Source organism: Gymnoscopelus braueri (genome assembly GCF_963280865.1).
Source record: "Gymnoscopelus braueri genome assembly, chromosome: 2".
Taxonomy (NCBI): Eukaryota; Metazoa; Chordata; class Actinopteri; order Myctophiformes; family Myctophidae; genus Gymnoscopelus; species Gymnoscopelus braueri.
This window is the reverse complement of record NC_137604.1, coordinates 15,777,992-15,789,935: the sequence shown is the minus strand read 5'-3', so window position 1 is coordinate 15,789,935 and position 11,944 is coordinate 15,777,992. Positions and strand designations below refer to the sequence as shown.

The 11,944-nt window shown below is 42.6% G+C and overlaps 1 protein-coding gene across 1 annotated transcript; it reads right to left on the bottom strand.

Annotated features, from left to right (window-relative positions):
- Window positions 1–699: 699 nt before the first annotated feature.
- LOC308074225 (uncharacterized protein) lies at window positions 700–6,893 on the bottom strand. The gene is made up of 4 exons (XM_080413582.1): window positions 6,377–6,893; window positions 4,780–4,865; window positions 3,693–3,819; window positions 700–2,286 (listed from the first exon to the last, which is right to left on the bottom strand). Exons 1-4 carry the CDS (start codon window positions 6,684–6,686, stop codon window positions 875–877), a joined length of 1,935 nt encoding a protein of 644 aa, XP_080269708.1. The 5' UTR covers window positions 6,687–6,893; the 3' UTR covers window positions 700–874.
- Window positions 6,894–11,944: the final 5,051 nt, after the last annotated feature.

Here is an 11,944-nt window from a genome sequence, read left to right as displayed (position 1 = left end):
GATATTCTGCATAATGAGTACTTTCTACTTTTGGTACTTTTAAGTACTTTTGATACTTTTACTCAAGTACATTTTGATTACTTTGACTTAACAGAGTATTTCTACATTGCAGTATGGATACTTTTACTTAAAAAAACCTGAGTACTTTTTCCACCACTGTGTGTGTGTGTGTGTGTGTGTGTGTGTGTGTGTGTGTGTGTGTGTGTGTGTGTGTGACGTGTGTGTGTGTGTGTGTGTGTGTGTGTGTGTGTGTGTGTGTGTGTGTGTGTGTGTGTGTGTGTGTGTGTGTATGTATGTGTATATATATATATATATATATATATAACATTATTTTAACTGCATGGTAGAGTATATCAACAACAACATAACTAGGACATAACTAGGACATCTGCAGTGGTTGAGGTGGTCTCCATACTCTACTAGACATTTAGCCCTCGGTGTTTGGTAGGACCCCATAGCTCTAATGAGTAGGACACTTACTGGTTGGTTGACAAGTAATACTGCCTGAAGATCATAAGCACAATATCACCCCAGGACAAGGGGATTCCCTTTTATCTGCATTATTGTAATGTTAAAATAATTTAAATATACACAAAAGTACAACGACTGGAAATCCCGCTTATTCATAACTGTGGCACCTAAAAAAAGTACAACTGTACATGTTTGAAATACCACTTTATTTCATATAAATACATTTGTCATTTGCAACAGTGCACATTATTCAGCGAAGACGGCACACATAAAACATTCCCTAATATGAACAGAGATGATAAGGACCTCTACTGACTTAATACACGTATTACACTTGCATAAGACTCAACATCAATAATGTAGAACCCATTTTGTGTTAACAACATATCATTTGTCCCTCGTTTTACTTCCGGATATGAACACTTTGGTGTCTGACCAGGTTCCCTAGCACGGAGAAACTCTTGCCGCACTGTGTGCAGCTATAGGGTCTCTCTCCCGTGTGAACGGCCTGGTGGACCTTCAAACTGCACGACTGGGAGAAGCGCTTGCCGCACAGGCCGCAGCTGTACCTCTTCTCCCCCGTGTGGACGCTCATGTGCCTCTTGATGTGGCTGGACTGGGAGAAGCGCTTCCCGCACTGCGTGCAGCTGAACGGCTTCTCCCCCGTGTGGACGCGCTGGTGCGTCTTGAGCTGGTGCAGGTGCAGGAAGGGCTTCCGGCAGATGGTACAGTGGAAGAGTCTCTCCCCGGCGTGGGATCTCTGGTGCACCAGCAGGTCCCTGGTGTTGGTGAAGAGCCTCCCGCACTGTTGGCAGCTGAAGACGTGCTCCGGGTTGACCATGAAGGGCCTGCATCTGGAGTCGGAGGAAGGGTTGCGAAAGCCGCCGTCGGCCCGACGGTCCGAGGAGGAGGAGGAGGCGGACGGGTTCCCGAAAGTGGACAGGAATGGAAAAGTGGACGACGGCGGCGGCGGCGGCAGCCGCTCCTCCGGTCCGTCCGCGTCCGAGTCTTTGTGAGGAGCCGTCAGAGACCTGGCCACCTCTGGGGACGAGAACAGGTCGTCGAAGGAAGAGGAGTCGAAGCCGCCGGTGTCCAGCTCGCTGTTTTTACTCCCGGACGAGTCGTTTTCTCTGTGGTGACTTGGCGAGGACAGGCCGTTATCATTGTCAGTCACTAATTTACTATTAATCATCTGCATGTCGTCCCTGTCATTTCTCTGAAGGGGAACTAAAGACAGGCCGGTGCTAAAAGCGCCCCCGTCTGACCAAGGCGACAGCGTGTCTGCCTCTAATTTAACAGCTGTGGTGCCTTCCTCTACTTTCCACTCTGCCACTAGAGACGGTGGCAGCGTGCCGTACAAACCGTTTGTTCTGGTCTTTAGCGTTGGCACGTCCGTATCGCATGCTTTTGCCAGTGGAGTCTGTGCATCAGTCCCTGTGCTACTTCCGAACTCTGTGGCGATGGCATCGACAGAGAACGAGCCACACAGAACCACATCTCCCACGTCTTGCTGTGACGTCGACAAGTCAGCGACTTCACTGGCTCTGCCACCGTACACTGCACAGCTTGGAGCGGAGTCCCTTGTTAGTAGTCTACAGTTTCGGTCCGACTGTTGTGTTTGCTGTATATCGGTGTCATATCCGCTGTCTGCCTTCTGAGCTTTAAGGCCATCGTCGTCGTCCTCCTCGGTCCCGTCTCGTCGTTGTCGAGGCGGGGGTTCGGTGAAGTCCTCCGTTTCGTACTGCCCGGAGAGGCTAATTCTGGGCATTTCCGTGTCACTGATGCTTGGGGTCGCATCGGCGTTCATAAGTCCAACTTCAAGAGAACAAGAGGAAAAAAAGTCAGCAAGAGAATGTCATAATGATGGAGATGACTGGATTTACATTCAGATATTCTGTGGTGGATGTGAACCACATGAACCGTAGCATCGCCATTCTGGGCATGTCATATAACAGGCGAACATTCTGTGAAAATAGCTGATCTACAGGCTCAAAACACGTCGCAAAGTGTTGTGAGCATGTACATCAGCTATTTTTGGCTAGGGGGAGATTTGTGTCGTATAAGGAGGAATGCCATTCTGGGTCTCTTGTATTTTATTTGAAATGGTTCTCACCTACAGAGTAAATTGAGCTAACAGCCGGTTACAGCCCTGACCTACTGCACATGCTCCAGCTTCCTGCATTACAAAGGACTTCAGCTTTAAAAAAATAAATAAAGTGTAGGCATGTGACAATAATTGAACACAGAACTCAACGTACCGCTAGTAGCTCCTACCGCTCCTGCTAGTTCTGTGCAGAGATGGCTTTGTCCATACTCCAACATAATAATTATACAAATGTAATAACTTAATCAGTTATGTCTCCACTTGGTAAATTATCTTAATTTCATTTTCAGTGGAATTCCACTTTAACATCAGCCTTTTTGTGAGGGTGGGACTTCACCATGGCACACTGCATTTTCTTAAAGTTTCTTGTGATTGTGATTGTAATGTAACTTCACTTTATTCAAGGTTACCGCAAGTGTGCCGCACTGCATTTAAATATGAAATATCCTATTTACATAAATACCTCTCCTCCCATAAACCCTGCCCCATAACCCCACTGCTCCAGGGCCTAAATGACTGCATCAACAGTTCCATTCTTTAAACACGTGAACTCGTAAACTCTCCACACTGTGTGTGGAATGGAGAGGTCTCTAAAATAGCATTTGAATGACGATAGACAATTACGTCTCACATAATGGTATTGGAGCTACTGATGAGGTCACTCAGGAGGAATGCTCCCAGAGTAAAGAGAACCGCCTTCTATACTGAGCCAATAGCTTCCCAGATTAGGGCTGCAAATATCTATTATCTTCTTCATGATTATTTGGTCAATTACTTTTTGATTGATCGATTTATTGAGAAGCATGTTTTTATTTATTTATTGTTTTATATATATATTCATATACATCGATGAATCAACACGATTTAGTCAACGTTTTAGTCTGATTAAACAAAAATAGTGAAATAGGTGATAAGCTCACAATGCATAGTATTGCAACGCATGAGCTTGTAGATCGGCTATTTTTGCTAAATTGATTATTTTAATCAAATTTATATTTTTTTATAATCAATTAGTTTGATTAACTGTTGCATCGTAGCTGCAAAACAAATGTTTGAAAACTACAACTCGGTGTCTGCGTAATGGCCGATATAGTATCAGTCTGGCTCTAATACGTACTGCTGCTCCCTAGTGTCCTGTGATGGTCTTCTGCCACGCTGCAGCCTGTGGGCTCATCTTCCAGCCTCCTCTCCTCCTTGATCACCATCACATCGGGATCTACTGGAGTGTCTGTCACAACCACAGACTGACACACAAACATCAATGTCAATGTCACTGATGTGGCTCTTTTTGTTCTGTGTGAAACTGTGAATATGAATGTCTTTATGCACACACACACACACACACACACACACACACACACACACACACACTTATCATACATCACATATCGTTGCTGTCGGGAAGAAACCTTGCATGTCCAAAATTATATATCAGGAAATGTTGAAAAGTGTTCCAGTGGTTCCAATGAAGCCCTTGTTAAAACGTTTCATTAAAACCCACAGACGAACTTAACCACTTAACTCGCGAAATTATTTTGGTTTAATTCAACAGAATGGATGAAATACACTCTACAAATAGTACATTTTACCATTTTAATACATTACAAATGCACACCAAACGTGCAAGTTTATGTGCATAAATTCCCTCCAGGGTTAGGTGGGGTCGCAAGTCAATGGCCGCATTATTTTGGGGTCGGGGGCTGAAAAGTTTGGGAACACATGCTATATAGGGCAGCGAAGCCCTATATGTGAAATAGGTTTATTCAACTATCAAAAATAGCCAATCTACAAGCTCACAACACATTTGGGATGTGACACTTTAGTGAGCTTGTAGATCAGCTATTTCCACTACTTTTGTGTGACACTGTCATATGACAAAGTAGAGCATTCATTTAGGAAAAAACGTAAAACGATTAAATATGGAGATACAAGATTTCGGCCTGACAGCAACGATATATAACATCAGCAGCATGATGAACACAAAACTGAGCAGGGTATCTGTATGTACAGTACATCAAACTGATTACAGCAGATCAATTCTACTACCATTCAAACGCTGGTGAATTATTTACAAGATCTGCATTATGTGAAGCACAAATTACAAGCATTTTCATAACTCTGTAAGACATTTGGGGGAGAGAGCTAGAGTAAAGCAGAACGAGACTGCTTAACCATATTATAGGCAATGTCATCGCAACACTTACCATTGACATGTGAGAGCCAGTGTTCTCCAGTATGGACGATCTTCCAGCTGTTTTCAAAGTGGTTGGACGCTTTTCTCCAACATTATCTGACATAAGGAACATGATTGTGAATTAATGATATGAGGAACAACGTCCCAAGACAGATTCCACAGATACTGCATGCACTACTAGGGCTGGGAAATACATCAAAATGTGTGTATATCTTTATCACTTTTGTATAGTTTAATATCATCATATGGCAAGTAAGTGTTTCTTAGTTTTAAAGGTTGCATTCTGATTCTTACCTGACTGTTCTAGCTGGAAAACAGTATATTTGCCTTTAACCACTTAGTTATTATACAGGCATTACTGATGATTCTTTCTTCTCTTTTTTTTAAAAATCACATTGTGTAAATATTTTGTGAAAGCACCATTGTTGATATTGAGGTATTTGGTAAAATACTATATTGTGATGTGTGATTTTGTCCATAAAGCCCTGCCATAATTGTACTATTACTAGTGTAATATTTTACTGGCAAGCAGCACAGCCACAGTGTAGTCTTCTTGATTATTATTATTAACTTAATAATTTTCCAGAATAAAACATAGTTTTAACAACTCAGAGTATGTAATACAATATTAGTACATCTGCAGTGATCTCCATACTATGTCATTGAGACATTTTAGACCAGTTGTTCTCATTGTGGGGCCCGGTCCGGGGACCCCTAATGGTCCTTGAGGGGGTTTCAGAGGGGTCCACAGGTAAATTATTGATAGTTAGGATAAATGGAACCTTACAGGTCTGTAACTCTGAGAATGTACAGATGGAACCAAATGGGGTCTGTGGCCAAAAGTCAAATGCCAAACTGGGGGTCCTTGAAATTAAAAAAGCTTGAGAACCCCCAAGACCCTGAGTCGGATAGTTAGGTAGGACGCCTACAATAGTTTACAAGAGGTTCGAATCCCACGTAGGACATGCAACTTGTGGATTGCAAGTTTAGCGCTGGAGAGAGATGTGACAGTGACAGTTTACCCAGTGGTGGGAAAAGTACTAAAAAAATGTACTTAAGTAAAAGTATCAATACTGCAATGTAGAAATACTCTGTTAAGTAAAGTAAAATAAAAGTCCGGAATAAAAAATTGTCCTGAGTAAAAGTACAAAAGTATTGGTATCAAAATGTACTTAAAGTACCAAAAGTAGAAAGTACTCAATATGCAGAATGTTCCATTTAGCAGGTTTTGAAATGTATAAAATGTATTAAAATCTTTTGAAATTTGCAGATCTACAAGCTCACAACGCATTGTGAGCTAGTAGATCGGCCATTAAATGGCCGAAATGTATATAGAGCTAAAGTGGTTAGTGTATGTTTTGTAATAATAATACAAATCTACAAAGTAACTAAAGTTTTCAGATAATTGTAGTGGAGTAAAAGTACAATATTTGCCTCTGAGATGTAGTGGAGTAGAAGTAAAAGTATTGAAAAATGGATTATTGGAAATACTCCAGTAAAGTAAAAAATACCTCAAAATTGTACATTATACAATTATTATTATTATTATTGTTGTTGTAAATTGTAGTGAGTACATGCACTTAATAACTTTACACCATTGAGTTTACCTTTCCTGGTGCAGGTGACCATCAGCATGGGGGTCACGGTGGGTGGTCTCTTCGTGGATGAGGAGGAGGAGGATGATGTTGATGATGCTGCTGTCCTGTCGGGTCGTGGTGCTCGGATCTCCATGAGCCTCAGCTTGCTCTTCAGGGCCAGGTTCTCCCGCTGGGTCCTGCTGATCTCCAGCCTCAGGGAGCCGTAGCCGTCGTCCACCAGCTGGCAGATCTCTGCCACCGCGGCGTTGGCCAGCACCTCCATGATGGACGCGAGCTGGTTGTGGAAACTCGCGTAATTATTATTAGTGTTATTCGCCATGATCGTGTCTGTCTGTCTGGCTGTGATGCTTTTCTTTATTCAGAACGAAACGGCTCTACAGCGGCGATCGTCACATGGTGCAATGATATAGTGATACAATTATAATAATATTGATGATAGCTCAATCCCAAAACTGATGTTTGTTGTTGTTCTCGGACCGAGATCTCGTGGATCTTTACGTTTCTGTTTACTTCCGGGGTGTCTACCGTAAGTATGCGTGTAGACGTGCCTCACCACTTCCAGCCTGGCATGTTGAAATTGGGTAGGCTACGCTATAATTCACTGTTTACCAACCACTGGGTCGGGACCCATTTGTGGGTCGCGGACACATTTTTATGGGTCACGAGTGAATATCCCATAATTTTTTTGTTTTGTACATTTAAAAAATATATTATTTAAAAAAAACCTAAAAAATGCAAAGCTTTTCTTGAGTTAAAAACAAATTCAATGATTTTCCAAAATAATTTCATGAAATAAAAAAACAAATCAAAGAAATTCCATAAATTAGAAAAAGTAGTGGAAATAGCTGATCTACAAGCTCGTTGTGAACTTGTAGATCTGCTTTTTTCACTAGCTTGGGTCCTGGGGAGACACAAAACTACTATTTTGGCTCTGGATTTAAAGAGTTTGCAGGCCGGACTCACACACTCGCATGAAGCATGCGTCCGCCCCATACACACACACCCATTCACCCCCCCCCCCCCTCAGTGCATCACTGAGGTACTGTAACTGCTCTGGTGAAGATGGTTACTGATGTATGATATGTTCAAGCTACAGATGATTTAGTGATGTCGATAAGGAGGATACTTTGGAGGATGAGGTAGACCAGGATGTGGGTAAGATAATTTTGTGTGTGCAAATCAGGAGGGCACGGGCCAGGAGGATGTGGTGGGTGGACTTTCTGATCCTGATGAGTTGGAGCTTACAGATATTGAATGTAGTTGCAAAAGATAAAAAAAAAATTACACACATTATGAATGTGACATGTTAATGACAAAAATAAACAAAAATAAATCATGACTAAAGTGAACCATGAATGTCAAGTTGTTTCCATGTGCTGTTCTCCCAGAGGTCAACTTTAACCATGATCTTTAACGCGTGAGATTAACCTGATATAAAAAACATATCAGGAATATGTTATATATATATATTACATGAAAACCCTAAAGAGGTATTACACATCATTCTTGGACACGCAGATCAAAAGTTAAATTTCCGCCAGGCTTTCAGTGGCCGTTTGGATATCTTACACACTTGCACTATATTTTGTTTATTGAATTTCAATCTACATTTCCTTAGAATCTATGTATATGGTTATTTACAGATTGTCACGATCTGGTGGTGTGGTGAGGACCCAAATGCAGACAGCCAGGCAGAGTAGTGTTCAAACCCAAGATTGGGATTTTATTAAAGACTAACATACAGACAGAGGATGTGACACAAACAATGATCCGACAAGCACTGACTGGGAACAAGACTAATAGAGCGTCGCAGTTCCCGCCCACTTCCTGTTTTTTTTGGTGCCGGAAGAAAAAACTCAATGCATTTTTCCATTGACATTTCCAAAAATATTTATATCTATTAATTTAAGCCTCGAATCAAGCCATCACGAGATGACATGAATCATGACCATAAAACGTTTTTTTCTGTGATTTTATTTTATTTTATATTTAATTATATGATATACTATATTTAATAAATACCCTTTGTTTTGCCGTTTTCAACAAAAAAAAAAATCACAGAATCAAACGTTTATGGTCATGATTCATGTCATGTCATGATGGCTTGATTCGAGGCTTAAATTAATAGATATAAATATTTTTGGAAATGTCAATGGAAATGCGACGCTCTATATACACATGAGGGCTGATTACACATGAGATACAGCTGGAGAAGACAACATAGAACCAGAACACAACATAGAAATACAACACCTAGACGGGCACAGTCTGAGACTGTGACAGTACCTCCCCCCCACGGGACGACTTCCAGGCGTCCCAGAACCGGAATATGGGATGGATGGATGGATGGATGGGTGGATGGGTGGATGGGTGGATGGGGGCAGAGAAGCGGGCCAGAACCTCCGGGGGGGAGAGGGCAGAGACAAGACAGGACAGGACAGGACGCGCGGGGGGGGGGGGGGGGCGACCGCTGCCAGGGCTCTGCGCTGAGGGCTTCGGCGCAGAGGGCGCAGGCAGGGCAGGAAGAAGAGGCGCGGGTCGAGGCCGGGATGGCCACCCGGGTCCGGCCGGACAGCGGCAGGGGAAGTCCGGAATGGCAGGCGAGGAACCGGGGCAGAGAAGAGGAGCTCGAGGCAGGACGGCCGCCGGAAGGCGGCCGGAGAGGCCCGGACGGCAGGCGAGGAGCCGGGACAGAGACAGGGAGGAAGTGGCCAGCAAGGGCTCTGGCACGGCTCATCGTGAAGACGCTCAACGTGGAGCAGAGGGCACATGCTGGTCAATCAGGGAGGACATCAGGGAAGACGGTTAGCCAGGGCTCTGGCGCGGAACATCTTCCAGACGCATCGACGCGGAACAGAGGGCACAAGCTGAACGTCAGGGTAGGAGAGGACATCTCCACATCAGGGTGGATGGGTAGTAAGGGCTCTGGCACAGTGGAGCAGAGAGCACCTTTAAGTGGCCAGCAAGGGCTCTGGCGCGGGTCATCATTTGGACGCTCGCCGCGGGGCAGAGGGCACATGCTGGTCGGCAGGGTAGGAGGGTAGGTAGGGGTCTCCAGGTCAGAGGAAGACCAAGGTGTGTGGTGCTGTCCGCTGGGTCCAGTCTGGTCGGATCATTCTGTCACGATCTGGTGGTGTGGTGAGGACAGCCAGGCAGAGTAGTGTTCAAACCCAAGATTGGGATTTTATTAAAGACTAACATACAGACAGAGGATGTGACACAAACAATGATCCGACAAGCACTGACTGGGGAACAAGACTAATATACACATGAGGGCTGATTACACATGAGATACAGCTGGAGAAGACAACATAGAACCAGAACGACTAGAACACAACATAGAAATACAACACCTAGACGGGCACAGTCTGAGACTGTGACACAGATGAAACCTTTGTGTTACATCTTCTGTGAAAACAATACATCTCATGTACTAGTCACTATGTTGTCACTGCCTGACCGTAATAGATAGACGCTAGTTTTAACAACTTTTCTGAAAATATGTAGTTTGAGCTGTATCCCAACCATTTTTCAAAGAGAGAGGGTCAATAATAAGAGAACAATCAGTTTGAAGTAGAATGCTTCATTCGGATTTTGAAAACTGTGTTTTGGCATGTTGTTATAAATGGAGTGATAACACACAGAAAGCTACCACCGATGAAGGGTTTTAACATATTTCCTAGCACTTGGGTTGCATACCTTCCCAAAAATCACTATGAGAATTATTCCCCCCTTATACAGTATAATATCTTGTTATTATGATTGTCTGTAAATTACAAAAACTCCAATAATATCTGGGTCACCGATCGGGGGCATTGTGTGTAGTTAAATCAATGCCAGTCCCCAATAAAACCTGAATAAAGATGGTGGACAATTCACCATAATCTACATTTCCACAGCAAGAATAATGAATGTACAACATTCATAGTCATACTCACCACCACACTCGCCACCATGCCACTGTTGTTCTGTCTTTCACTTTTCAACAAGAGTCATATTTTCTGTCCAGAGTATTATAGCCTACTGAATAGTATAAAATGTAGGTAAAATAAAATAAGGTTAAAACAAACAACAAAGTACAAACAACCATAAGTCCACTAAAATGAGATAATACAAAAGAAAGAATAAACCTGAACTAGAAAAGTGTGCTCCTTGGGCACAGGTCTCCGCCAGGCCAGGTTTCCTACCCAGGGCCCGCAAAATTTGGAAGGCAGTCATAGCCACTTGGAATGGGATCAGTGTGTGTTCATGATTGCGCAAAAGGAGGCATTCCTGCAAAGTTTTGAATGAAAAATCAAACAGATCCGTCTTGATCACATGCCTATTGAGATTTGTGTACCGATTTGCGTGATGTTTGGACAAGATCTGTAGGAGTAATATTACATATTTTTTGTGCAAAAATCGGCCTCCTGGTGGTGCTATAACAGGCAGATGTTCTGCTCTGGCCTCCAGGGAGTGTGGGTGCACAGTTTCATGCTGATCGGTCCAAAGGTGCCGGAGCTCACAGACGGACGGACTGACGGACAGACAGACAGGGCAAAATCATAGTCTCGGCCATGCCTATGGCCTGTTGGAGACAATAAGAAATAAAATCTGTGAAAATGAACGTGGACGCTACCTACAGTGGGCCACCGTAACTTGTCTTCAGTGGGCAGCGAACAGTGCACTGTTCCTGTGTAGCTCAATCTTCATTTCATGTCACCTACTATTGTGTTCCCAGTCAAAAAGAACTGATCCAATAGAACAGTAACAACAGAAATGTTACCATGATTCACAATCAATCAATGGTTGTGTGTGTACACATGCACATGACTGACAATAGGTAATGGTTTTTCATAAGTGCTTTGCAAATATATGCACTGCATTTTAGACCCACAATGCTGATGTAATGTAATGTAATGCTGAATAAATGACACGTCTTGGTGTCATTTATTAAGTCTTATCAGGCGGATAAGACATTGATGCACTCCACTATGAAGGAATCATTATGCTCTTTTCTCTGCTCTCATCTCTGAATCTTGTTATCATTACGGTCTCGATAAGACATCAATGCACTGTTTATTTACTTTGATACAGGGACGTCGCTTGACCTAATTTACTGGTGCACGTGCCCCAGTAAACAATACAAACATAGTTACTGTGTGGACACCATACAGTGTTTACCTTTCAGTTTTAAACATGTGCGCTGATATGAATGGATAGGCTATCATAATGAAGATCAGTACAAAGAATGGCATTACATATTTTTGGTGTGTGTGTGCACATATATATATATATATATATATATATATATATATATATATATATATATATATATATATATACACACACAGTACACACAATATACTGTATGTGTGTATACTGTATGTATACCTTTTATTGCACATTCTATATATTCTGCTACATTATTGTCACTCCATATTCTGCATTGCTACTTCCCTGCATTATTTCAAACTTTATTTTATATTTTCGAATATAATTATTAAGGTATTATTAGGGCGCAGTCACACCGAAGTTTAATTCTACCTATGAGGGCAGATTCTGCCAATGCTTTTCAATGGGAACGGAGCGGTTTGT

Bases quoted from the DNA above. Each gene is read 5' to 3' on its own strand.
- LOC308074225 (XM_080413582.1), bottom strand. From the start codon at position 6,686: ATGGCGAATAACACTAATAATAATTACGCGAGTTTCCACAACCAGCTC. The intron at 4,866-6,376 runs GTAAACTCAATG...TCCTTATGTCAG, and splicing joins GGTCACCTGCACCAGGAAAG to ATAATGTTGGAGAAAAGCGT. The intron at 2,287-3,692 runs GTACGTATTAGA...GTTCTCTTGAAG, and splicing joins CAGGACACTAGGGAGCAGCA to TTGGACTTATGAACGCCGAT.